We start from the raw sequence: 27104 nt of genomic DNA on the forward strand, positions 1-27104 counted from the left end.
CCAGATATGCCATCAGGCCCCATTGATTTATTAATATCCAGATTGCTTATAATTTTCCTTACATCTTCCTTAGTAACCATGATGTCCTGCATTTGCTTTATTTCCGTAGGCCTTCCTCCCATAAAATGCTCCTCCTTTGTAAACACTTTGCAAAAGTTGTCGTTCAAAATTTCAGCTATATCTCCAGCATCTTCATATACTTCTTCCCCGTTTTTTACCTTTTCTATTGCCTCCCTTTTATTTAGTTTTCCATTTATGAATTTGTAAAACATTTTGGGTCACTATCACAGTTTTCCACCACCCTCTGTTCATATTCCTTCTGTGCTGTTCTCCTTACTTCAACATATCTATTCCTTGCTGTTTTGTAGACTTCTCTTGATAATACATCACTGTTTTCTTAAGTTTCTTCCATGCCTTTTCTTTGTTCTTTTTTGCTTCTTCACAATTTCTATTAAACCACTGTTTATTATTTAAAGTCCTCTTTCTGTGATATGGCACAAACTTTTTCACAGCAGAGTTATACAAATCCATAAATTTATCGTATTTCAATTGCATATCCCTTTCCTGGTATACCACGGACCAGTCAATTTCATTAAAGAACTCCCTTATATGGTTATAATTTGCCCTAGTATAATTTAATTTTTCCTCCTGCGTTCCACAATCTTATTCGTGCTTAATTCCGTATCCAGCTCAAAGCTTAGGACATCATGATCGCTTTTCCCAAGGGACATTCATGTTCAATTTCCTCTTTTAGAGATTCCCTGGTAAATACCAAATCCAACCTTGCTGCAACATCTTGTCCCCTGCACCTTGTTGGTGATCTCACCCACTGTGTCATCAAGTTATTTGTTGCTACCTTTAACAATTCTTCTGCCCACTCACCACCGTTCACCACTTCGTAGTCTTCCCACACTATTTCTTTGCAATTAAAGTCTCCAACTATCATCACTCTATCCTTTCTGATGAGTTCTTGCTTCATTCTGTCTAGAGTATTTCTCATCACCATTTGGTACTGTTCATATTCCCAAGCACTGGTTCTGGGTGGTATGTATACTGTTATAATATTAATGTCCCTCTTGCCATCTGTTATAAGCATACTTATCACTTCCTCATTTCTCTTACTATAGTTCACCTCCTTCACTATCAGATCTTCCTTAGTAAGAACCATTATACCACCACCTCCTTTATTTTTCTATCATTTCTCCATACTTTGTAGTGTTTTACAACAAACCAGTCTAGCTTTATTTCGGCCTTAGCTTTGTTTCCACTACACACATTATGTCCGGTTCGTTATTTCTTAGGTAATCCATACATTCTAGCCTCTTAGACAGAAATCCATCTATGTTCGTGTAAGTCACTTTTATTCCATTCCTAGTCTCATTCTTCCATGTAATGCCTATTCCGTCTGTTTTATCCACCACTTCTTTAGCCTCCCATTTCTCATCCTCCAAAAACTTGGTCTTTTCCTCCTCTGTTCTTTCGTCATTCCTCTCCTTCACTTCAGTTACAAGCTCCTTCATTTTCATTCGCTCATCTTGTGACATATTTCTTCTTATGTAAATTGTTTTGGTTTCCTCAGAGTCCTTAAGTTTCCAAGCCCTCCTCAACAAGGCCTCCGCTGCCACCTGAGACTTTAATTTCAATTTTAATGGTCTATTCTTGCCTTCCTCAAAAACTCCCAATCTCACACTTTCTTCTACCTCAGCATATAGGTCCTCTTCTTCCACAGAGATCTTGTTCAGTAAAGACTTAATCCTGTCATTTTCCTTATCCCTCCTGTCCTGCCAGTTCCTGTTAGTTTCTTCCCTCAATCCTATTATGATCACATTTTTCTTTTCAGCAATATCTCACCACATACTCATTTTCCTTTAGTGCCTTTACCATTTCCCTCTGCGTAATCCCTTTATTTTCCTTTTCCTGTTTTTTTTACTACCTCCCTAAACGACCTTTGTACCTCCTGATGTTCATGGTTCACTTCTTTCATCCTGGTATCAATTAGATTAAGGCATTCCTCCTTCCTCAAGTCCCCTTCCGATATTTTCATCTCCATTTCCATGAGTTTAGCCTTCATCTCTTCACATTGTTTCCTTAGTTGTTGGTTTTCTTTCTCCATCTCTACTTTTTCCTTCAATAGCTCTTTATTCGCTAATGTTAACAAACTCTTTTTTGAACGAATCATTCTCGGCTAGAACTCTATCCAGTTTTTCTTCTATGGACAAAATGTTTAGGAACTTACTTTCCAGTGCCTGGATTCTTGCATCCATATCTAATTTCTCCAGTCCTTTACGGCCAAAACAATCACCGCCCACACTCTCTTGTCAGTAGTTATAAAACTTGGATAGGCCTGAGACCAGGCACACACCACACACCGGAAAACAAGGTCACAACTCCTCGATTTACATCCGTCCTACTCACTGCTAGGTGTGTGTGTGTGTGTGTGTGTGTGTGTACCTAGTTGTATTTACCTAGTTGTAGTTTTACAGGGCCTGGGCTTTATGCTCGTGTGGTCCCGTCTCCATATCTACACTTATCCAATTTTTCTTTAAAACTATGTACACTCTTTGCTGATACCACTTCCTCACTCAAACTGTTCCAAGTCTCAACACATCTTTGCGGAAACTAAATTTTTAACATCTCTCAGACATCGTCCCTTCCTTAGTTTCTTACTATGCGATCTTGTGCTTCTAAAGTCATATTCTTCTCTCAGGATCAGTTTCTCATTATCCACTTCATCCATTCCGTTAATCAATTTATAAACTTGTATCAGATCCTCTCTCTCTTCTCTGCTCCAAGGTTGGTAGATCCATTGCCTTTAGTCTCTCCTCATATGCCATCCCTTTAAATTCTGGAACCATTCTTGTAGCCATTTTTGTAGTCTCTCTAATTTTCTTATGTGTTTCTTTTTTGGGAGTCCACACAACTCCTGCATATTCCAATCTAGGTCTTATTTTAGTACTTATCAATTTCTTCATCATTTCCTTGTCCATATAGTGAAATGCTACTCCAATATTCCTTAGCAAATTATACCTCTCTGAAAATTCTATCAATATGGCTAACCGGTTGATTATTTTCTTCCATTGTCACTCCCAAGTCCTTTTCCTTTTTACTTTTTCTAGTTCTACTCCATCTCCCATCTTATAGATTCCCACTGGTCGTCTTTCACTTTTCCCATTTCCATGACATGGCTTTTGTCCACATTGAATTCCATCTCCCATTTTTTGCTCCATTTCCAGATCTTGTTTAAGTCTTCCTGTAGTATTTCACAATCCTCTTTTGTTTAATGACTCTGCACAGTTTCGCATCGTCCAAAACAGATTTATGTAGCTGTTCACTCCTCTGGCATGTCATTTATATATACGAGAAAAAGTATTGGTGCCAATACTGACCCTGTGGCACTCCGCTGTCTACTGTTCTCCACTTGGACTTCATATCTTTAACTATCGTCCTTATTTCTCTCCCCTTAAGTAATTCTTCATCCATCTCAATGTGCTTCCTTTTAAGCCACCCTTCTCCTCTAACTTCCATAGTAATCTTTCATGTGGCACTTTATCAAAAGCCTTTTTAGATCTAAATAAATACAGTCAACCCATCCTCTCTCTCTTGTACTTTATCAACTATTCTAGAGTAGAAACTCAATAAATTTGTCACACATGACCGACCTTTTCTAAAACCAAATTGGCTATTTGATAATATTTTGTTGTCTTCAAGAAACTCGATCCATTGCTTCTTTATTACTTTTTCACACATCTTGCATATTACACTAGTTAGTGATACCGGTCTGTAATTTAAAGGTTCTTCCTTCCTTCCGCTCTTATATATGGGAACCACCTCAGCTCTTTTCCACTCCACTGGCACTGTTCCATTTTCTATTGAGCATTTTATGATGTTGTATATTGGACTTGCTAGTTCTTCCCTACATTCTTTCAGTATTCTGCCTGAGACTTCATCCGGTCCCATTGCCTTTTCCTCATCCAATTCCGTCATCAACTTTTTATTTCAAGCTTGGTTACTTTAATCTCTTTCATATAGACAGTCTCTCTATTACCCTGTGGTCTTTCAAATTTGGATTCCTTAGTAAAGACCTCATGAAATTTACTATTTAACAGTTCTGCCATACTTTTGGGTCTTCCACCATTCCGTTTTCTCCTTTTAACCTTTCTATTGTTTCTTTTTGTCTTATTTTTCCATTTATGAATCTGTAGAACAATTTTGGTTGTTCCTTACATTTTTCGACAATGTCCTTTTCATAGTTCTTTTCTTCTTCCTTTCTCACCTTAGCATATTCATTTCTTGCTGTTTTGAAGTTTTCCTTATTTTCTGGATTTCTGTTTCTTCTCCACCTTTTCCATGCTCCATCTCGTTTCTCCTTTGCCCTAGCACATCTTGCATTAAACCAATCTTTCTTTCCTTCTTCTTTAGGTCTATATTTGGAACATATTCCTGACCCCAGTTTTGTATATTTCCAAAAATAAGTTATATTTCTCTTGAACCGTTAATGAGTTTTCCATCTCCTCCCAGTTTACGTTTTAAAATAGTTCTTGAGATTCTCAATATCAGCCTTTCTGTAATTTAATCGGTCTCCTTTGTATGATTCATCTCTATCTTCCTTTCCTTCTTCTATATCCATCTCTAATATTACATGGTCACTCTTTCCCAATGGGCACTTGTATCTTATATCATCGTTAATTGGTATATCCCTTGTAAAAACTAGGTCTAATCTTGCCGGCTCATCGTTTCCTCTGAATCTTGTGTTTTCCTTTACTCTTTGGACCATCAAATTATCTATCATTAGGTTCAGGAATCTATCTCCCAGGCATCTTCCCCATACCACTTTCATAATTTTCCCAGTCTACCTCCTTACAGTTGAAATCTCCTATCAATATCACTTTTCTCCTTTCCTTAATGATTCTTGTAAGACTCCTTATTGTGTCATCTATCATGTCTCTATATTCTTGGTTAGTCCATGAGTTTGTTTTGGTGGCACATATGTTCCAATGATTGTTAACTCCTTTTGTTAATATGCATCTTAACATACAGTATTTCTGATTTTCCTTCCCAAACTCCACTTGATTTACCACTATCTCCTTCCTTAACATCATCATGACTCCTCCTCCTCCTTTACCCACTCTCTCTCTCCTCCATATATTATACCTTTTATCTATGTCTATTTTATTGCCTCATTTAACTTTGTTTCCACCAGGCATACAATATCTGGTTCTTCTTTCTTTATGTAATCTCTTAATTCTAATTTACTAGATAAAATCCCATCTATGTTTGTATACATCATTTTAATCTCTTGTTCTTATCATTTTTAGTTAAACTTGCTCCATTCTTTTCTCTTCTTTCTCTTTTATATACCATTTCCTTATCCTGTCTCCTATAATTCTCCAAAAATGCCTTCTTCTCCTCCTCTGACCTTTCATTATTTTTTTGCTCTTGCTTCTGCCACCAGTTCATTGTGTCTCTTCCTTTCCTCCTCGTTTCTATTTTTCTTTATATATATATCTTTGCAACCTTCTGTTTCTCTGAGTTTCGTTTTCTATATAGTACTTCTTCTGCTGCTGCTTGTGATTTTAGTAATATCTTAATTGGTCTCACTGTTCCTTCTTGATATGGTCCCATTCTATGGATTTCTTCTACTTCCTCTTCTAAGTTCTGTCTATCCTCGTCATTCAGATGTTTTAGTAGGTCTTTTACTGATTTCATTTCGTCTTTTCCCTTCTTGGTCTATATTTAACATTTTTTTTCTTTCAGTCCAAAAATAATTACACTCTTCTTTTTTCCATAATTTCTCTTACTAAATTTTCTTTTTCTTGAGGACTCCTATCATTTTGCTTGTCATATTTTCATCTCTTTCTTTTAACTGTTCTTGAAATACTTCTTGAAATGATTCCTTGTCTTTCTTATCTTGGATTCTCCATGCTTGTACTTCTTTTTTAATCACGTCTTGTACTCTTTTTTCTTCTTTGTTAACTAGATCTTTTAGCTTTTCTTTTTCTTTCTCGGCTTTACCGAGTCCTTCTTCCATCAATTTCTTATAGTTCGCTATTTGGACTTTTAATTCTTCATTTTCGGTTCTTAGCCTAGTTTCGTTTTCTTCCACTCTTTTTATCCTTTCTTTCAATTTCTGGAGCTCTTTATCCTGTTCTTCATTCTCTTTCATTCCCATACTCTCCTTTATCAATTTATCTAATTTACGTTCGATAGTTAAGACTCTATCAAATAGTGAAGTTTGCGCTGTATCAAAGCCTTCAAATTCTCCTCCTCCCTCACCAACATTGTCATCATCAGCTTTCATTCTTTCCCTTGTCACATACCTGCATTTAGATGGAATCTCTTTCTCACTCATTATTATTTAACACTGTATTCATGAAAGGAAAAATGAGTCCACACTTATCGCCCAGGCCACTGTAAACCCAAACAAAGGTAGTGAAGATCAGCTGATTCTCGGGAGCGTGCTTCCTCTATGTCTCGTCCTTCCTCTGCTGCGTCTCGTGTGTGTATTTACCTAGTTGTATTTACCTAGTTGTAGTTTTACAGGGCCTGGGCTTTATGCTCGTGTGGTCCCGTCTCCATATCTACACTTATCCAATTTTTCTTTAAAACTATGTACACTCTTTGCTGATACCACTTCCTCACTCAAACTGTTCCAAGTCTCAACACATCTTTGCGGGAAACTAAATTTTTTAACATCTCTCAGACATCGTCCCTTCCTTAGTTTCTTACTATGCGATCTTGTGCTTCTAAAGTCATATTCTTCTCTCAGGATCAGTTTCTCATTATCCACTTCATCCATTCCGTTAATCAATTTATAAACTTGTATCAGATCCTCTCTCTCTTCTCTGCTCCAAGGTTGGTAGATCCATTGCCTTTAGTCTCTCCTCATATGCCATCCCTTTAAATTCTGGAACCATTCTTGTAGCCATTTTTGTAGTCTCTCTAATTTTCTTATGTGTTTCTTTTTGGGAGTCCACACAACTCCTGCATATTCCAATCTAGGTCTTATTTTAGTACTTATCAATTTCTTCATCATTTCCTTGTCCATATAGTGAAATGCTACTCCAATATTCCTTAGCAAATTATCGTCTCTCTGAAAATTCTATCAATATGGCTAACCAGTTGATTATTTTCTTCCATTGTCACTCCCAGGTCCTTTTCCTTTTTACTTTTCTAGTTCTACTCCATCTCCCATCTTATAGATTCCCACTGGTCGTCTTTCACTTTTCCCATTTCCATGACATGGCTTTTGTCCACATTGAATTCCATCTCCATTTTTGCTCCATTTCCAGATCTTGTTTAAGTCTTCCTGTAGTATTTCACAATCCTCTTTTGTTTAATGACTCTGCACAGTTTCGCATCGTCCATAAACAGATTTATGTAGCTGTTCACTCCCTCTGGCATGTCATTTATATATCGAGAAAAAGTATTGGTGCCAATACTGACCCCTGTGGCACTCCGCTGTCTACTGTTCTCCACTTGGACTTCATATCTTTAACTATCGTCCTTATTTCTCTTCCCATTAAATAATTCTTCATCCATCTCAATGTGCTTCCTTTTAAGCCACCCTTCTCCTCTAACTTCCATAGTAATCTTTCATGTGGCACTTTATCAAAAGCCTTTTTTAGATCTAAATAAATACAGTCAACCCATCCTCTCTCTCTTGTACTTTATCAACTATTCTAGGTAGAAACTCAATAAATTTGTCACACATGACCGACCTTTTCTAAAACCAAATTGGCTATTTGATAATATTTTGTTGTCTTCAAGAAACTCGATCCATTGTTTCTTTATTACTTTTCACATCTTGCATATTACACTAGTTAGTGATACCGGCCTGTAATTTAAAGGTTCTTCCTTCCTTCCGCTCTTATATATGGGAACCACTTCAGCTCTTTTCCACTCCACTGGCACTGTTCCATTTTCTATTGAGCATTTTATGATGTTGTATATTGGACTTGCTAGTTCTTCCCTACATTCTTTCAGTATTCTGCCTGAGACTTCATCCGGTCCCATTGCCTTTTCCTCATCCAATTCCGTCATCAACTTTTTTATTTCAAGCTTGGTTTGTGTGTGTGTGTGTGTGTGTGTGTGTGTGTGTGTGTGTGTGTGTGTGTGTGTGTGTGTGTGTGTGTGTGTGTGTGTGTGTGTGTGTGTATGTGTGTGTGTGTAATTCACTGTTTGATCTGCTGCAGTCTCTGACAGACAGCCAGATTTTACCCTCACAGCTCAGAGCTCATTATTTCCGATCTTATCCTGAGACCACACACACACACACCGACAACAAGGTCACAACTCCTCGATTTACATGTGTGTGTGTGTGTGTGTATTTACCTAATTGTATTTACCTAATTGTAACATACGGAAAAGAGCTATGCTCGTGTTGTCCCGTCTCCATATCTATTAATGTCCAGCTTTTCTTAAAATCATGAATATTCCTTGCGTTGACCACTTCCACGTCTAAACTATTCCATGCTTCCACCCTTCTATGAGGAAGCTATATTTTTCACATCTCTCCTATAAGTGGCCATTTTAGTTTTTCCCATGCCCTCTCGACATTCTTCCATTCCACATACACAGATCTTCCCTATCCATTTTTCCATGCCAATCATCACTCTGTATATTGCTATCAGGTCTCCCCTTTCTCTTCTGTTTTCCAGGGTTGGAAGTTGCATTCTTTTCAGTCTGTCTTCATAAGTCAAATCTCTTAAGTCAGGCACCATTTTGTTGCAGCCCTCTGTACTTTCTCTAGTTTCCTTATGTGTTTCTTTAAGTTCGAGCCCACTGTATTGTTGCATATTCAAGCCTCGGTCTTATCATTGCAGTAATTATTTTCTTCATCATTTCTTCATCTAGATATCTGACGCCACTCTTATGTTCCTCAATAAGTTCAATACTTCTCCAATTATTTTGTTTATATGTCTCTCTGGCGATAGGTCATTGGTAATTGTCACCCCAAGGTCTTTTCTTCATGACTGGTTTTATGTCTTCATTTCCTATCTTGTACATACTCCTGATTCTTCTTTCACTCTTGCCAAACTCTATTTTCTTGCATTTTGTCGTGTTGAACTCCATTTGCCATGTACAGCTCCATTTCCATATTCTGTCCAAGTCTTCCTGGAGTAGTTCGCAATCTTTGTCACATCTCACTTTTCTTAACAATTTTGCATCGTCTGCAAATAGGCTCACATAACTGGACACCCCATCCACCATGTCATTTATGTAGACTGCGAACATTACTGGTGCCAACACTGATCCCTGTGGAACTCCACTCTCCACCAATCCCCATTCTGATGGTCTGTCCTTAATTATTGTTCTCATTTCTCTTCCTACCAAAAGTCTTCCATCCATTTTAGTAAACTGCCATGCACTCCTCCTACCATTTCAAGTTTCCAGATCAGTCTCTGGTGTGGTACCTTATCAAAGGCCTTTTTTAAATCCAGATATATTCCATCAGCCCAACCATCTCTTTCCTGTATTACATCTATCACCCTCGAATAGTAACATATCAGGTTTGTCGTGCATGAACGCCCTTTCCTAAAACCAAATTGACACTCACAAAGTATGTCATTTTCTCCAAGAAGTCTGTCCATCTAGTCTTCACCACCCTCTCACACATCTTAGCTACCACACTTGTAAGTGACACTGGTCTATAGTTCAATGGGTCTCTCTTGTTACCTGATTTATAGATTGGGACAATGTTAGCTCTTTTCCAGTCTTGGGGCACTACACCTTCCCTTAATGAGGCATCAATTACTTCACAAACTTTTTCTGCCAATTGCTCCTGCATTCTCTTAAAATCCATCCTGATACCCCATCAGGTCCCACAGCTTTTCTCACTTCTAAACTCCCCATCATGTTCTTGATCTCCTCCACCGTTACTTGAAACTCCTTCATAATCCCTTTCTGTTCCATTACCAGTGGTTTGTCAAAAGCAGTCTCCTTTGTGAATACCTTCCGAAAGCATCCATTCATAGCCTCTGCCATTTCCTGGGATCTTCACTGTATACTCCATTTACTTCTAAACTTTCAATACTTTCTCTATTTTTGATGTTGTTGTTCACATGTCTGTAAAAAAGCCTTGGTTGGTCTTTACATTTATCAATTATATCCTTTTCTTGTTTCTTTCTTTCTTCTCTTCTAATCAACACATATTCATTTCTTGCTCTTTTGTAACTTTCCACTGCTTAATCCGTCTTTTCCTTCTCCACCTCTTCCATGCATCCTCTTTTCTTGTTCTAGCCTTTTCACATCTATCGTTAAACCAGTCCTGCTTTCCAACTTCTCTATGTTGTCTTATTGGTACAAATTTTTCTCACCTTCTTTGTATATTTTTATAAATTCCTTCCACTTTTCATTTGCTCCTTAGCACTCTTGAATTTCATCCAATTTGTCTCTTGAAAGAATTTCTTTAGGTTTCCAAAATCTGTCTTGGCATAATTCCATCTTCCCACTTTATATTCTTCATTTCTTCTAGATTTCTCTTCGTCTATCACCTTGAACTCCAAAACTGCATGATCACTCTTTGCTAAAGGGCACTCCACCCTCATCTCCTCAATGACCATTGGCTCTGTACTAAAGACCAAGTCCAGTCTTGACGATGCTCCCTCTCCTCCAAACCTAGTATCTTCTTTGACCCACTGAGTTAACACATTTTCCATTGCCAGTGTCAATAGTGTATTTCCCCATGTTGTCTCTGATCCTTCCATTGACCAGTCCTCCCAACACACCTCTTTACAATTAAAATCTCCCATCATTATAGTTCGTTCACAGCCACCCAACATTTCTTCCAGACATGTTCCTGTATCACTTATCATTTCTTCATATTCCTGTACTGACCATGCATTTGTCTTAGGTGGTACGTACACCACTATGTAGTGCCTCTTTTTCCTTCATTAGTTTCTGCTCTGATCTTTAGCACTTCTGCCTTTCCCATACCTTTTTCACTTGATCCACCTTTATATCTTTTTAACCAGCAACATCACTCCTCCTCCCATCTTACCTACTCTATTTCTTTTCCAAACGTTATATTTCCTTCTCCAACCTTCATCAGGTCTTCTCCCTCTCTCAGTTTTGTTTCAGTAAGACCCACAATATCTGGGTTCTTGTCCCTCAAGTAATCGTTGAGTTCTAAAATCCCGATATCACTCCATTTATGTTGGAATACATTACATTTCGCTCATATGTAAGTTTCTTTAGTCCTTTCTTGCTGTACTTTTCTGGGTTATGAACCACTTCCTCAGTCTCATATCCAAGATTCTCCAGAAAACTCTTTCTTCTCTTCTTCTGTCCTCTCTTCATTTTTTCAAAGCCTCCTTTCTCAACTCATTTAACATTTCTCTTTCCTTTTCACCGAGATCTCTTCTCAACCAAATCTTCCTTGTTGTTTCCTGCTGGGCTAGCCTCCATGACTTCTCCACCAATTCATCTACATCCTTTTGTGACTTAAGTTTGATTCTTATTGGCCTCATACCTTCTCTTGTGAACTTTCCAATTCTATGGAAGTCCTCTATTTCTTGTACTAGGTCTTTTCCTCCTCTTGCACCACATTAATGATATTATTTATCACCTTTTTATGTTTTTCTCTCTCTCCATTTTACTCGGTGTCTTATCCTCCTCCACACCAAATATCACCACACATCTCTTTTTGTCTACAGTTTCCCTCACCAATGTCTCATTTGACTTAATAACCTTCACCACTTTCTCAGCTATCTTCTCTTCTATGATCTGTTGATCTATAATTTCAGCAAGGCCCAAAGTTTTCTCCCCTGACTCTTTGATTTCCTTGTGTGTGTGTGTGTGTGTGTGTGTGTGTGTGTGTGTGTGTGTGTGTGTGTGTGTGTGTGTGTGTGTGTGTATTTACCTAATTGTATTTACCTAATTGTAACATACGGGAAAAGAGCTATGCTCGTGTTGTCCCGTCTCCATATCTATTAATGTCCAGCTTTTTCTTAAAATCATGAATATTCCTTGCGTTGACCACTTCCACGTCTAAACTATTCCATGCTTCCACCCTTCTATGAGGAAGCTATATTTTCACATCTCTCCTATAAGTGGCCATTTTAGTTTTTCCCATGCCCTCTCGACATTCTTTCATTCCACATACACAGATCTTCCCTATCCATTTTTCCATGCCAATCATCACTCTGTATATTGCTATCAGGTCTCCCCTTTCTCTTCTGTTTTCCAGGGTCGGAAGTTGCATTCTTTTCAGTCTGTCTTCATAAGTCAAATCTCTTAAGTCAGGCACCATTTTTGTTGCAGCCCTCTGTACTTTCTCTAGTTTCCTTATGTGTTTCTTTAAGTTCGAGCCCACTGTATTGTTGCATATTCAAGCCTCGGTCTTATCATTGCAGTAATTATTTTCTTCATCATTTCTTCATCTAAATATCTGACGCCACTCTTATGTTCCTCAATAAGTTCAATACTTCTCCAATTATTTTGTTTATATGTCTCTCTGGCGATAGGTCATTGGTAATTGTCACCCCAAGGTCTTTTCTTCATGACTGGTTTTATGTCTTCATTTCCTATCTTGTACATACTCCTGATTCTTCTTTCACTCTTGCCAAACTCTATTTTCTTGCATTTTGTCGTGTTGAACTCCATTTGCCATGTACAGCTCCATTTCCATATTCTGTCCAAGTCTTCCTGGAGTAGTTCGCAATCTTTGTCACATCTCACTTTTCTTAACAATTTTGCATCGTCTGCAAATAGGCTCACATAACTGGACACCCCATCCACCATGTCATTTATGTAGACCGCGAACATTACTGGTGCCAACACTGATCCCTGTGGAACTCCACTCTCCACCAAGCCCCATTCTGATGGTCTGTCCTTAATTATTGTTCTCATTTCTCTTCCTACCAAAAGTCTTCCATCCATTTTAGTAAACTGCCATGCACTCCTCCTACCATTTCAAGTTTCCAGATCAGTCTCCGGTGTGGTACCTTATCAAAGGCCTTTTTTAAATCCAGATATATTCCATCAGCCCAACCATCTCTTTCCTGTATTACATCTATCACCCTCGAATAGTAACATATCAGGTTTGTCGTGCATGAACGCCCTTTTCTAAAACCAAATTGACACTCACAAAGTATGTCATTTTCTCCAAGAAGTCTGTCCATCTATTCTTCACCACCCTCTCACACATCTTAGCTACCACACTTGTAAGTGACACTGGTCTATAGTTCAATGGGTCTCTCTTGTTACCTGATTTATAGATTGGGACAATGTTAGCTCTTTTCCAGTCTTGGGGCACTACACCTTCCCTTAATGAGGCATCAATTACTTCACAAACTTTTTCTGCCAGTTGCTCCTGCATTCTCTTAAAATCCATCCTGATACCCCATCAGGTCCCACAGCTTTTCTCACTTCTAAACTCCCCATCATATTCTTGATCTCCTCCACAGTTACTTGAAACTCCTTCATAATCCCTTTCTGTTCCATTACCAGTGGTTTGTCAAAAGCAGTCTCCTTTGTGAATACCTTCCAAAGCATCCATTCATAGCCTCTGCCATTTCCTGGGATCTTCACTGCATACTCCATTTACTTCTAAACTTTCAATACTTTCTCTATTTTTGATGTTGTTGTTCACATGTCTGTAAAAAGCCTTGGTTGGTCTTTACATTTATCAATTATATCCTTTTCTTGTTTCTTTCTTTCTTCTCTTCTAATCAACACATATTCATTTCTTGCTCTTTTGTAACTTTCCCACTGCTTAATCCGTCTTTTCCTTCTCCACCTCTTCCATGCATCCTCTTTTCTTGTTCTAGCCTTTTCACATCTATCGTTAAACCAGTCCTGCTTTCCAACTTCTCTATGTTGTCTTATTGGTACAAATTTTTCTCACCTTCTTTGTATATTTTATAAATTCCTTCCACTTTTCATTTGCTCCTTAGCACTCTTGAATTTCATCAATTTGTCTCTTGAAAGAATTTCTTTAGGTTTCCAAAATCTGTCTTGGCATAATTCCATCTTCCCACTTTATATTCTTCATTTCTTCTAGATTTCTCTTCATCTATCACCTTGAACTCCAAAACTGCATGATCACTCTTTGCTAAAGGGCACTCCACCCTCATCTCCTCAATGACCATTGGCTCTGTACTAAAGACCAAGTCCAGTCTTGACGATGCTCCCTCTCCTCCAAACCTAGTATCTTCTTTGACCCACTGAGTTAACACATTTTCCATTGCCAGTGTCAATAGTGTATTTCCCCATGTTGTCTCTGATCCTTCCATTGACCAGTCCTCCCAACACACCTCTTTACAATTAAAATCTCCCATCATTATAGTTCGTTCACAGCCACCCAACATTTCTTCCAGACATGTTCCTGTATCACTTATCATTTCTTCATATTCCTGTACTGACCATGCATTTGTCTTAGGTGGTACGTACACCACTATGTAGTGCCTCTTTTTCCTTCATTAGTTTCTGCTCTGATCTTTAGCACTTCTGCCTTTCCCATACCTTCTTTCACTTGATCCACCTTTATATCTTTTTAACCAGCAACATCACTCCTCCTCCCATCTTACCTACTCTATTTCTTTTCCAAACATTATATTTCCTTCTCCAACCATCATCAGGTCTTCTCCTCTCTCAGTTTTGTTTCAGTAAGACCCACAATATCTGGGTTCTTGTCCCTCAAGTAATCGTTGAGTTCTAAAATCCCGATGTGTGTGTGTGTGTGTGTGTGTGTGTGTGTGTGTGTGTGTGTGTGTGTGTGTGTGTGTGTGTGTGTGTGTGTGTGTGTGTGTGTGTGTGTGTGTGTGTGTGTGTGTATTTACCTAATTGTATTTACCTAATTGTAACATACGGAAAGAGCTATGCTCGTGTTGTCCCGTCTCCATATCTACTAATGTCCAGCTTTTCTTAAAATCATGAATATTCCTTGCGTTGACCACTTCCACGTCTAAACTATTCCATGCTTCCACCCTTCTATGAGGAAGCTATATTTTTCACATCTCTCCTATAAGTGGCCATTTTAGTTTTTCCCATGCCCTCTCGACATTCTTTCATTCCACATACACAGATCTTCCCTATCCATTTTTCCATGCCAATCATCACTCTGTATATTGCTATCAGGTCTCCCCTTTCTCTTCTGTTTTCCAGGGTCGGAAGTTGCATTCTGTTCAGTCTGTCTTCATAAGTCAAATCTCTTAAGTCAGGCACCATTTTGTTGCAGCCCTCTGTACTTTCTCTAGTTTCCTTATGTGTTTCTTTAAGTTCGAGCCCACTGTATTGTTGCATATTCAAGCCTTGGTCTTATCATTGCAGTAATTATTTTCTTCATCATTTCTTCATCTAAATATCTGAACGCCACTCTTATGTTCCTCAATAAGTTCAATACTTCTCCAATTATTTTGTTTATATGTCTCTCTGGCGATAGGTCATTGGTAATTGTCACCCCAAGGTCTTTTCTTCATGACTGGTTTTATGTCTTCATTTCCTATCTTGTACATACTCCTGATTCTTCTTTCACTCTTGCCAAACTCTAATTTCTTGCATTTTGTCGTGTTGAACTCCATTTGCCATGTACAGCTCCATTTCCATATTCTGTCCAAGTCTTCCTGGAGTAGTTCGCAATCTTTGTCACATCTCACTTTTCTTAACAATTTTGCATCGTCTGCAAATAGGCTCACATAACTGGACACCCCATCCACCATGTCATTTATGTAGACCGAACATTACTGGTGCCAACACTGATCCCTGTGGAACTCCACTCTCCACCAAGCCCCATTCTGATGGTCTGTCCTTAATTATTGTTCTCATTTCTCTTCCTACCAAAAGTCTTCCATCCATTTTAGTAAACTGCCATGCACTCCTCCTACCATTTCAAGTTTCCAGATCAGTCTCCGGTGTGGTACCTTATCAAAGGCCTTTTTTAAATCCAGATATATTCCATCAGCCCAACCATCTCTTTCCTGTATTACATCTATCACCCTCGAATAGTAACATATCAGGTTTGTCGTGCATGAACGCCCTTTTCTAAAACCAAATTGACACTCACAAAGTATGTCATTTTTCTCCAAGAAGTCTGTCCATCTATTCTTCACCACCCTCTCACACATCTTAGCTACCACACTTGTAAGTGACACTGGTCTATAGTTCAATGGGTCTCTCTTGTTACCTGATTTATAAATTGGGACAATGTTAGCTCTTTTCCAGTCTTGGGGCACTACACCTTCCCTTAATGAGGCATCAATTACTTCACAAACTTTTTCTGCCAGTTGCTCCTGCATTCTCTTAAAATCCATCCTGATACCCCATCAGGTCCCACAGCTTTTCTCACTTCTAAACTCCCCATCATATTCTTGATCTCCTCCACAGTTACTTGAAACTCCTTCATAATCCCTTTCTGTTCCATTACCAGTGGTTTGTCAAAAGCAGTCTCCTTTGTGAATACCTTCCAAAGCATCCATTCATAGCCTCTGCCATTTCCTGGGATCCTCACTGCATACTCCATTTACTTCTAAACTTTCAATACTTTCTCTATTTTTGATGTTGTTGTTCACATGTCTGTAAAAAGCCTTGGTTGGTCTTTACATTTATCAATTATATCCTTTTCTTGTTTCTTTCTTTCTTCTCTTCTAATCAACACATATTCATTTCTTGCTCTTTTGTAACTTTCCCACTGCTTAATCCGTCTTTTCCTTCTCCACCTCTTCCATGCATCCTCTTTTCTTGTTCTAGCCTTTTCACATCTATCGTTAAACCAGTCCTGCTTTCCAACTTCTCTATGTTGTCTTATTGGTACAAATTTTTCTCACCTTCTTTGTATATTTTTATAAATTCCTTCCACTTTTCATTTGCTCCTTAGCACTCTTGAATTTCATCCAATTTGTCTCTTGAAAGAATTTCTTTAGGTTTCCAAAATCTGTCTTGGCATAATTCCATCTTCCCACTTTATATTCTTCATTTCTTCTAGATTTCTCTTCATCTATCACCTTGAACTCCAAAACTGCATGATCACTCTTTGCTAAAGGGCACTCCACCCTCATCTCCTCAATGACCATTGGCTCTGTACTAAAGACCAAGTCCAGTCTTGACGATGCTCCTCTCCTCCAAACCTAGTATCTTCTTTGACCCACTGAGTTAACACATTTTCCATTGCCAGTGTCAATAGTGTATTTCCCCATGTTGTCTCTGATCCTTCCATTGACCAGTCCTCCCAACACACCTCTTTACAATTAAAATCTCCCATCATTATAGTTCGTTCACAGCCACCCAACATTTCTTCCAGACATGTTCCTGTATCTCTTATCATTTCTTCATATTCCTGTACTGACCATGCATTTGTCTTAGGTGGTACGTACACCACTATGTAGTGCCTCTTTTTCCTTCATTAGTTTCTGCTCTGATCTTTAGCACTTCTGCCTTTCCCATACCTTCTTTCACTTGATCCACCTTTATATCTTTTTAACCAGCAACATCACTCCTCCTCCCATCTTACCTACTCTATTTCTTTTCCAAACATTATATTTCCTTCTCCAACCATCATCAGGTCTTCTCCTCTCTCAGTTTTGTTTCAGTAAGACCCACAATATCTGGGTTCTTGTCCCTCAAGTAATCGTTGAGTTCTAAAATCCCGATATCACTCCATTTATGTTGGAATACATTACATTCCGCTCATACGTAAGTTTCTTTAGTCCTTTCTTACTGTACTTTTCTGGGTTATGAACCACTTCCTCAGTCTCATATCCAAGATTCTCCAGAAAAACTCTTTCTTCTCCTCTTCTGTCCTCTCTTCATTTTTTCAAAGCCTCCTTTCTCAACTCATTTAACATTTCTCTTTCCTTTTCACCGAGATCTCTTCTCAACCAAATCTTCCTTGTTGTTTCCTGCTGGGCTAACCTCCATGACTTCTCCACCAATTCATCTACATCCTTTTGTGACTTAAATTTGATTCTTACTGGCCTCATACCTTCTCCTGTGAACTTTCCAATTCTATGGAAGTCCTCTATTTCTTGTACTAGGTCTTTTCCCTCCTCCTGCACCACATTAATGATATTATTTATCACCTTTTTTATGTTTTTCTCTCTCTCCATTTTACTCGGTGTCTTATCCTCCTCCACACCAAATATCACCACACATCTCTTTTTGTCTACAGTTTCCCTCACCAATGTCTCATTTGACTTAATAACCTTCACAACTTTCTCAGCAATCTTCTCTTCTATGATCTGTTGATCTATAATTTCAGCAAGGCCCAAAGTTTTCTCCCCAGACTCTTTGATTTCCTGTGTGTGTGTGTGTGTGTGTGTGTGTGTGTGTGTGTGTGTGTGTGTGTGTGTGTGTGTGTGTGTGTGTGTGTGTGTGTGTGTGTGTGTGTATTCACCTAGTTGTATTCACCTAGTTGTAATTTTACAGGGCCTGGGTATCATACTCGTGTGGCCCCGTCTCCATATCTACACACATCCAACTTTCCTTTAAAACTATGCACACTCCTTGCTGACACCACCTCCTCACTCAAACCATTCCACACCTCCACACATCTTTGTGGGAAACTATATTTTTTCACATCCTTCAAGCATATTCCCTTGGCTATCTTTTTACTAAGCGATCTTGTAGTTCTACTTAAGTTTTCCTCTCTCAACATAATTTGCTCATTATCCACTTCATCCAGTCCATTCAACAGTTTATAAACCTGTATTAAATCTCCTCTTTCTCTTCTTTGTTCCAAGGTAAGCAAATTCATTTCTTTTAATCTCTCCTCATAGGTCATTTCTGCCAATTTTGGAACCATTTTTGTTGCCATTCTCTGCAATCTCTCCAACTTCCTTATATGCTTCTTTTTATAAGGGGACCAGACCACTCCAGCATATTCCAATCTTGGTCTAATTACCATACTAATTAATTTCTTCATCATATCTTTATCCATATAATGGAAGGCTAATCCAATATTTTTTATCAAATTATACGTTTCTCCAAACATCTTATCAATATGAGCCTCAAACTGCCCATGGTCTTGTATTATCACTCCCAAATCCTTTTCCTTTTCCACCTTTTTCAACACTACTTCTTCACCCATCTTATATGACCCTCTTGGCCGTCTTCCACTCTTTCCCATCTCCATCACATGACTTTTGCTCAGATTAAATTCCATTTGCCACCTCTTGCTCCACTCCCAAATCTTATCCAGGTCTGCCTGTAAAATTTCACAATCTTCTTCACTCTTCACACACCTACACAACTTCGCATCATCCGCAAACAAATTAATATAACTGTTTACTCCTCTGGCATGTCATTTATATATACCAGGAAAAGTATTGGTGCCAGCACTGAACCTTGTGGGACTCCACTCTCCACCACCAACCAGTCCGACCTTGCATCCCTTATTACCGTTCTCATCTCCCTCCATCTCAAGTAGTTTTCCATCCACTTTAACACTTTTCCTTTCAGTCCTCCATAAATCTCTACTTTCCATAACAGTCTCTTGTGAGGTACCTTGTCAAAAGCTTTCTTTAAATCCAAATATACACAGTCCATCCATCCTCTCTCTCCTGTATTTTGTCAACCACTCTTGAATAAAAGCTCAGTAGATTTGTTACACATGACCTCCCTTTCCTGAAGCCAAATTGATGATCCGATAATAACTTATGATCCTCCAGGAACCGTATCCAATATTTCTTTATCACCCTCTCACAAATCTTACCGACCACACTTGTTAGAGACACAGGTCTATAGTTAAGAGGCTCTTCTTTACTGCCTCCCTTATAAATGGGCACCACTTCAGCTCTCTTCCACTCTACTGGTACTTCCCCTGTTTCTAATGAGCACCTTATAATATCATATAATGGATCAATCAATTCTTCTCTACACTCCTTCAATAATTTTCCTGAAACTTCATCTGGTCCCATCGCTTTATCATCTTTAAGTTCCTCCAACATTTTATATAATTCCTATTTAGGTATCTTAATGTCCTCCATGTGCACATTTCCTTGTACATTCTGTGGCTTTACAAACATTGTTTCTTTAGTAAATACTTGCTGAAACCTATTATTTAGCAATTCCGCTATATTCTTAGGGTCATCTACTATCCCTTGCTCTCCTTTTAATCTTTCAATGGACTCTCTCTTTTTAAGTTTACCATTTATGAACCTGTAAAACAATTTTGGATGTTCCTTACTCTTGTCTACAATATCTTTTCAAATTTTCTTTCTTCCTCCTCCTTACCCTCACATACTCATTTCTTGCCACTCTATAATTCTCCTTATTTAGTATATTCCTGCTCTTTTCCATCTTTTCCAAGCCACATCTCTCTTTTCCTTAGCCTTAACACAAGTTGCATTAAACCAATCCTTTCTTCCTTCCTCTCTTGGTTTATACTTTGGTACAAATTTCATAACTCCTTCTTTATAATATTTCATAAAAATCTCATATTTCTTTTGCACTTCTCTGATTTGTAACATCTCCTCCCAATCTAATTTTCTGAAATAATTTTTCAAACTTTCTGTGTCCATCTTTCTATAATTCAATCTACCACTCCTGTATGTCTCGTCCTTCCTTCGCTGTGTTGTTGCTATCTGCATTTCCATAACCACATGATCACTCTTTCCCAAAGGACACTTGTATTGTATATCTCCACATAGGTACACTTCTCTTGTTAACACCAAATCCAGTCTAGCCGGTTCATCATCTCCTCTATATCTAGTATTTTCCTTCACCCTCTGTTCCATCATATTTTCCATCATTAGATTAAGAAATCTCTCTCCCATGCTTCTTCTCCAACACCACTTACTAGATTTTCCCAATCCACCTCCTTACAATTAAAATCTCCTACTAGTATCACCTTTCTTTTCCAGATAATACACTTTCCAAACTCTGTAAAGTATCCTTGATCATATTGTCGTATTCCCTTAATGTCCAAGAATTTGTTTTAGGAGGTACATAGGTCACCATGATTATTAATTCTTTTCCATCACTTTTTATCCTTATGCTTATCACTTCTGTGTTGTTCTTCCCATACCAAACCTTATCCACATTTATTTATTTCTTCATCATAATCATAACTCCTCCTCCACCTTTACTCTCCCTATCCTTTCTCCATATATTATATTTATTATCCAAATTTATCTTTGTTTTTTCATGCAATTTTGTCTCAGTCAAACACACGATATCAGGCTTCTCCACTATCATATAGTCTTGCAATTCCAATCTACTTGACAGTATCCCATCTATATTAGTATACATTACGGTCCACCCACTGCTCCTCTAGGGGTTCCTCCGTATTCCTTCTTTCCACATACCACTTTCTGACTCTCTCTCCTATAACTCTCCAAAAAAACTTTTCTCTTTCTTCCTCAGACCGCTCATCATTTTTCCTTCTCGCCTCTTCCACCAATTCCTTATATCTTCTCTCTCTTCCTCATTTCTATTCTTTCTCACAAACACCTCTTTACAACCTTCTATCTCTCTTAACTTTGATGTTCTATATAGGACATCCTCCGCAGATTGTTGTGACTTCAGTACTACTTTAATCGGTCTGTTCACTCCTCCTTATACGGACCCAGTCTATGGATCTCTTCCACTTCTTCTTGTAGGTCTTTTTTCATCATCATTTAGATTTTTGAACAGATCTCTTACCGTTTTCAATTCTTCCTTAATTCTCTTAGGCTTATATGTTATATTTTGTTCTTTCATCCCAAATATTAACACACTCTTCTTCTTTTCTGCTATTTCCCTTATCAATGTTTCCTTATTCTTCATTACATTAACCAGTTCCTTGGACCTTTCTTTTTTGTCTTCCTTCAACTGATCTTTAATTATTTCTTGTAATCCAACCATCTCTGCTTCCCTCGACTCAGTCCATTGTGTTTTCTTTAGTTCCCATTCCCTTTCAAGCCTTTCATTCTGCTCACTAATCATTTCCTTAAAGTCATCTTTCTCCTTTACTACTCTCTCCATTTTCTCCTCCAACCGTCTCTTGTATTTTTCAACCTCCACCTTCAAATGCGCATTCTCATCCACCAATCGTCTTTCATTTTCCTCCAGTCTCTTAACTCTTTCCTTCAAAGCCTTGCGAATTCTCTATCCTGCTCCTCCTCACTCCTCTGAACTTTTAATTCCTTCACTAACTCCTCAAATTTCTTCTCCAACATCACCAATCTACCTTGCAATGTTGCCCCTGTTGAAGCTGGACTCATGCTTTGACTGGCCACTTTCGGCTTTGCTCCCTGGGCCTCATCAACATATTTTGAATTTGGTAATTTATTCCTTACCGGTCTATCCATTTTTCCTTACTTTTCCTGGGAACATGTGGGTGTGTGGTCACTGGGGGCCAGGCCTGGTAGTTACGTGTGTGTGTGTGTGTGTGTGTGTGTGTGTGTGTGTGTGTGTGTGTGTGTGTGTGTGTGTGTGTGTGTGTGTGTGTGTGTGTGTGTGTGTGGTACTTTAAGTGGGACTGCCAGCCTGGTATATAAAAACAGATATAAATAATTTTCAGAATGTCCTTAAATTGATAGTATATACTTCCTATCCATAAACTTAGCCTCTTATCTCCCACCCTATCTCCCAACTCTGCAGTAGGGTTTCAAATTATAATAAACCCGGCAAACAGTATTTCACATAGGTAAACAAACTCACTACAACCATCATGTCAACACTTTACTACTACACATGAGGAGTGTCCATGTATCTTACCTGCATCTAAAAGAACTTCTAAAATTTTCTGCAGCTGGTTGAATTCTGCAGCTGCATCAGGATTGTCTGGGTTCTTGTCTGGATGGCACTTCAATGCCTTCTTCCTGTAAGCTTTTTTAATCTGTAACATGAATAAAAGTATATAAAAACCTTTCAACATGTTTTTTTACCACTACTACTACCTCTACAACTATTAACACTGGACATCTTTTCTACTGGTTCTATTTCTCCATTACAATGTTTTCATGTTTCTTTATTCCTAAATATATACCAAGAATCTTACAATATACTATATCTATTGTACTGCAGGTTGAACGTCCTTAATCCAGTATTCTTTCATCCAGCAACACCTGTAATCCGGCAAAATTTTTGTTTGCCGGAATTTTTGAATTGGCCGGAGTGATTTGCCGGACTGCCGCTTGGACGTGGCGGCGCTGTACTGTGTTTTGGAGCCCGGGCATTCTGGGTCAAATTTGGATCAGTACCACGTTGCCGCTCATTGCAAGCACCAACCCCCCAGATCCATAAACATTTTTTTCTGTAATATTTGCCCCTAAACATGGCTTCCAAGCAACCAGGAAGTGATAGTGTTGTGTGTGAATCAAAAGAAAAAGTGCAAACATACAAACATATGACAATATCAGTGCAACAGAAAGTGGACCTATTGAGGAAGCTAGATAAGGGTGTTTCAGTGGAGACCCTATGCCAACAATACAATAATATAATACAGCAACATCAGATACATACTGGGAATTCATATATCATATAAAAGGATTGGTGGCCTTGCTGTACACATAATGAAATTACACGGCACTCATGTAGTATGTCTGTAACGGCACTTGGGAATGTGGCAGAAATTTGAGATCTTTTAAGTCCAGCAGTGTAATTTTTTTAGGTAATTCATTAGGTTAGGTTAGGTTAGATTGATGTTAGATTAGATGATGGCTTTCTTTTTCCTCTCATCCCTATTCTGTCCAACCCTCGAATACAAGAGTTAACCAGTACTATCTATCATTTATACTTTTCATTGGTAAACCCTGGAACTCCCTACCTGCTTCTGTATAGGTAACTCTCGATTTACGCGTGTTTGACGCATTTTTTGTTATAACACGACCGAAAACATATATGATTAATCTAATTTGCGCAAACGGTTTGCTTATATGCGATTTGGGCCAACCGCATTTTCAAACTGAACGCCAGACGTAATTTCAAACTGCGTGCCCAGAGAGTTCCGCAGCTGGCCGATAGGTGGGAGCTCCTCTCTTTTTGTGCCTCATTTGCAGTCTGCCAGCACTGAGTACATACGGAATCTCTTCAATTTGCCTATAACTCACCAAGATGGCCCAAAAACGTCCTTCATCTTTTTCTGCATGTGGAGTTATTTTTTATATATCAAGTGAATTTTTGATAAAGTGGTAAAGCTCAGAGGAAGATGGCGACTGACTGCGGTGTGAGTGGTGAAGGCAGTGATGCAGTGAGTGTTGTTTATGTATTCTTTGTTTTGTTGTTTTCTCTTATTATTTCTTGCTTTTCTTTTTATTCTAAATACACTTCTAGTACAGGCAACCCCCGTTTAACGAAGGTTCACACAACGAAATTTCGCTACAACGAAGGTTTCGTTTTACTACCATCTGCTCGTTTAACGAACACTAAACTCGCTTTAACGAAGTTTTATCCAGGTATTTTTTTTCAAAATTTGAAAGCCCCACCGTATCATGCAAGCTGACAGGCTTTTAAATACACCAGGAGCTGCTGGTACTAAGGCCTGCCTCAGGAGAAATCCTGAGACACCTGTAGAATAAAGATCAAGATCAAGCCTCTCGTGGACAACACAGGCGCTGCCGATACAAAGGCCTGACTCAGAAGAAATTCTGCATCACCTGTAGCATCAAGATCAAGATCAAGATCAAGATCACACGCACCACTCACTCCCCAGTCAAAACATAACAGCATCACCAGCAGCTCATCTTCCCTAGTTCAACTTACCACCAAAACGCCCTGCAATGTGGCCTAACGTTCCTAAGAAGACCAGGAAGTGTCTTACTCTCGAAGTGAAGCTGGGTATTATTCACAGACAAGAGAGAGGCCAGAAAACTAATAACATTGCTTGCCACTATCTTGACTCCATCTACTGTCTACTATTTTCAAGTCAGCAGACTCTATTAAGAAGGCTGGTGAGACCGCATCTTCCTTGAAAGCTAAAAGAACCACCTGAACTCGTGACTCTACAATGGATAAAATGGAAAGCCTTCTGGAAATGTGGTACATAAGTTTTATATGCGGTACCATGATGTGCACTTTGTTTACATTCTACAGGTTGCCGGTTAGTGTATTTCCCGTTTCACTCTCCCTCCCTTCATAAAGTTAAGATCATCAACATTATAAAGTTACGTACATACATACCTTAGTGTACATTATAATGACTTAAATTAAACTACCTAAATCTTTAACTTCATAATTTTTACTTTCATTAAACCTTTTACTGTACTATGATGCACTCTCACTTTACTTACTCTCAATGGAATTTCAAATCAGGGGTTAAACTTGTTATAATCGGTTCACTTAACGAAGTTTCGCTTAACAAAGTGTTTTTTTAGGAACGTAATCCCTTCGTTAAGCGGGGGTTGCCTGTATTTAGAATGGTAAAACAATAACAACGTGTTAATTTAGCCAAATAAAAAAGAGTACAGTAATACTCCGCAACAAACGTTTGTCCAACGAATTTCCAGTTTAACGTACTATACAAAATTAGACCAAAAAGTCTGCATAACGTACAACCATATCCGTTTTAGTGAATTATCTGGGTTTGAATTTGCCTGGTGAGGGACTGAACACAGCAGCTTTGCTATGATTGGCTGGCTCCCTGCCTCTGTCTCTAGTGCTCCTGGAGCTGGATCCAAGATTCTTTAACAATGTCAGAGCAACCTCCTGCCACGAAATGGCATCCATGAACGCTTGGAGGGACAGTGATGATGTTGCTATAAGGTTGCTCTGAGGTTACTGGGAACACCACCTCTGAATGTGGTGTTACTGTCTTACATATGCATTTATGTTCACAAAACATTTCTATTAGCTTTTTACAAACCTTGCCCCCAAGAATGGATTGTTTTGTAATGCATAAAGTGAAATCTTACATGAGATATAAAAAAATAAAGCAGAGATGAGATTGCCCACAGAAGAGGCGATGACTCATACTGGACTCACACATACACAATCGTGGTGCCCCGACAGGCACGATGGCTGAAATTTGGCATCGGGGGACGAAAAAACACTATCGGGGCATCAATCATGCGTGATCGGGATGTTTTGGGGGTCATCAGGCAACATACGGCACATGCGGGCGTTGCGGGGGATGTCCGGGCATCGGGGCAAAAATTTTGAACCTATTCAAAATTTTCAGTCGACTGGCCAACAAATGTCAAACAGCGTAGCTATCAGGGAATATCGGGACGAAATGGGCGACAGGAGCGAATAGTACGGGGCTATCACTGCACCATCGCCCCCTTGTGGGCCACGAGGGGCGGCAGGGGCAGCGGGAACTGTGATGACGTATGTAGAGGGCAGCACCGGCGCTCCCGCCAACCGTCACAGGTGACATGTTCACGCCAGTCAACTCTCTCACCCCGTTCTACCACCCGTATACGGATATGCTTGCCATCAGAGAGCCTATGCAGTGAGGGAGGTGCCATTTCTGTTCGAAATCCTTGGAGACCTGTAGCCACTCTTCAGGTGTGGCAGGGAGACGGAGGAGCGTGGGTGCAAAGGCCGAAACAATGGCGTTGCAGGTGTCAGGAACAATGCCACATATGGTGTTATGAGTCACACAAAATGCATACTGTAGGGATTTGTAGGAGTCCTCTGTGGTAAGGTAACACAGGGTGATGGCAACCCATGTGCTAGGGTCGATGGGTTTTCACCATCTACTAGTCTTCCTCTCGATGATTGGGGTCACGGCCTCGACGATGCTGTCAAAGAGCTCCCTGTCCATCCTGGTGTAATTCTTGTACAGGTCTGGGTTCTCCTTAAACAATTCGTCCATACCTCAGTCTTTTCTGGAGGTAAGGCCACACCCAGGCCCTTCGCTTCCATTTTGGTTTGGGCTCTGGTAATAGAAACTGGTCGACGACAAGAGCCCTCAGTAAGTGGTATCTCATACCACATACCCCAGCATAATTAGTTCCTTCGTGGAACTGTCCATGCTTGTGGTGGTGTTGAGTCATTGGTGATGTGGCACTGTTGAGGGCTGGTGCTGGAGTGTTTACCTGGTGTTGTGGTGGGCTGCCTATATATATATATATATGTTGTGGCATGCATCGGGGCTGTCGCTCCAACATACCCGTACCATCACTTCTTTCACCCCGAATGCAACGATGATATGCCCCTACCGGGCCATATGGGCGATGCAATTTGCAAATGAGGGTGTTGTTGGGGGTTCGTTGGGGTTCATCGCCCCTGTCGCGCCAAAACGAGCG

The 27104-nt window shown here is 39.2% G+C and overlaps 1 protein-coding gene across 2 annotated transcripts in view; it reads right to left on the reverse strand.

The window, feature by feature from the left end:
* Positions 1–27104, reverse strand: part of LOC123507680 (dnaJ homolog subfamily C member 17-like) — a 64146-nt gene that overhangs the window by 29505 nt on the left and 7537 nt on the right. For both annotated transcript variants that reach the window (XM_045260795.1, XM_045260796.1), the window contains exon 3: positions 22633–22753. In XM_045260795.1, coding sequence (XP_045116730.1) covers positions 22633–22753 — 121 coding nt within the window. The remainder of the gene's footprint in view (positions 1–22632; positions 22754–27104) is intronic.

This window comes from Portunus trituberculatus, chromosome 23 (genome assembly GCF_017591435.1).
Source record: "Portunus trituberculatus isolate SZX2019 chromosome 23, ASM1759143v1, whole genome shotgun sequence".
Lineage (NCBI taxonomy): Eukaryota > Metazoa > Arthropoda > Malacostraca > Decapoda > Portunidae > Portunus > Portunus trituberculatus.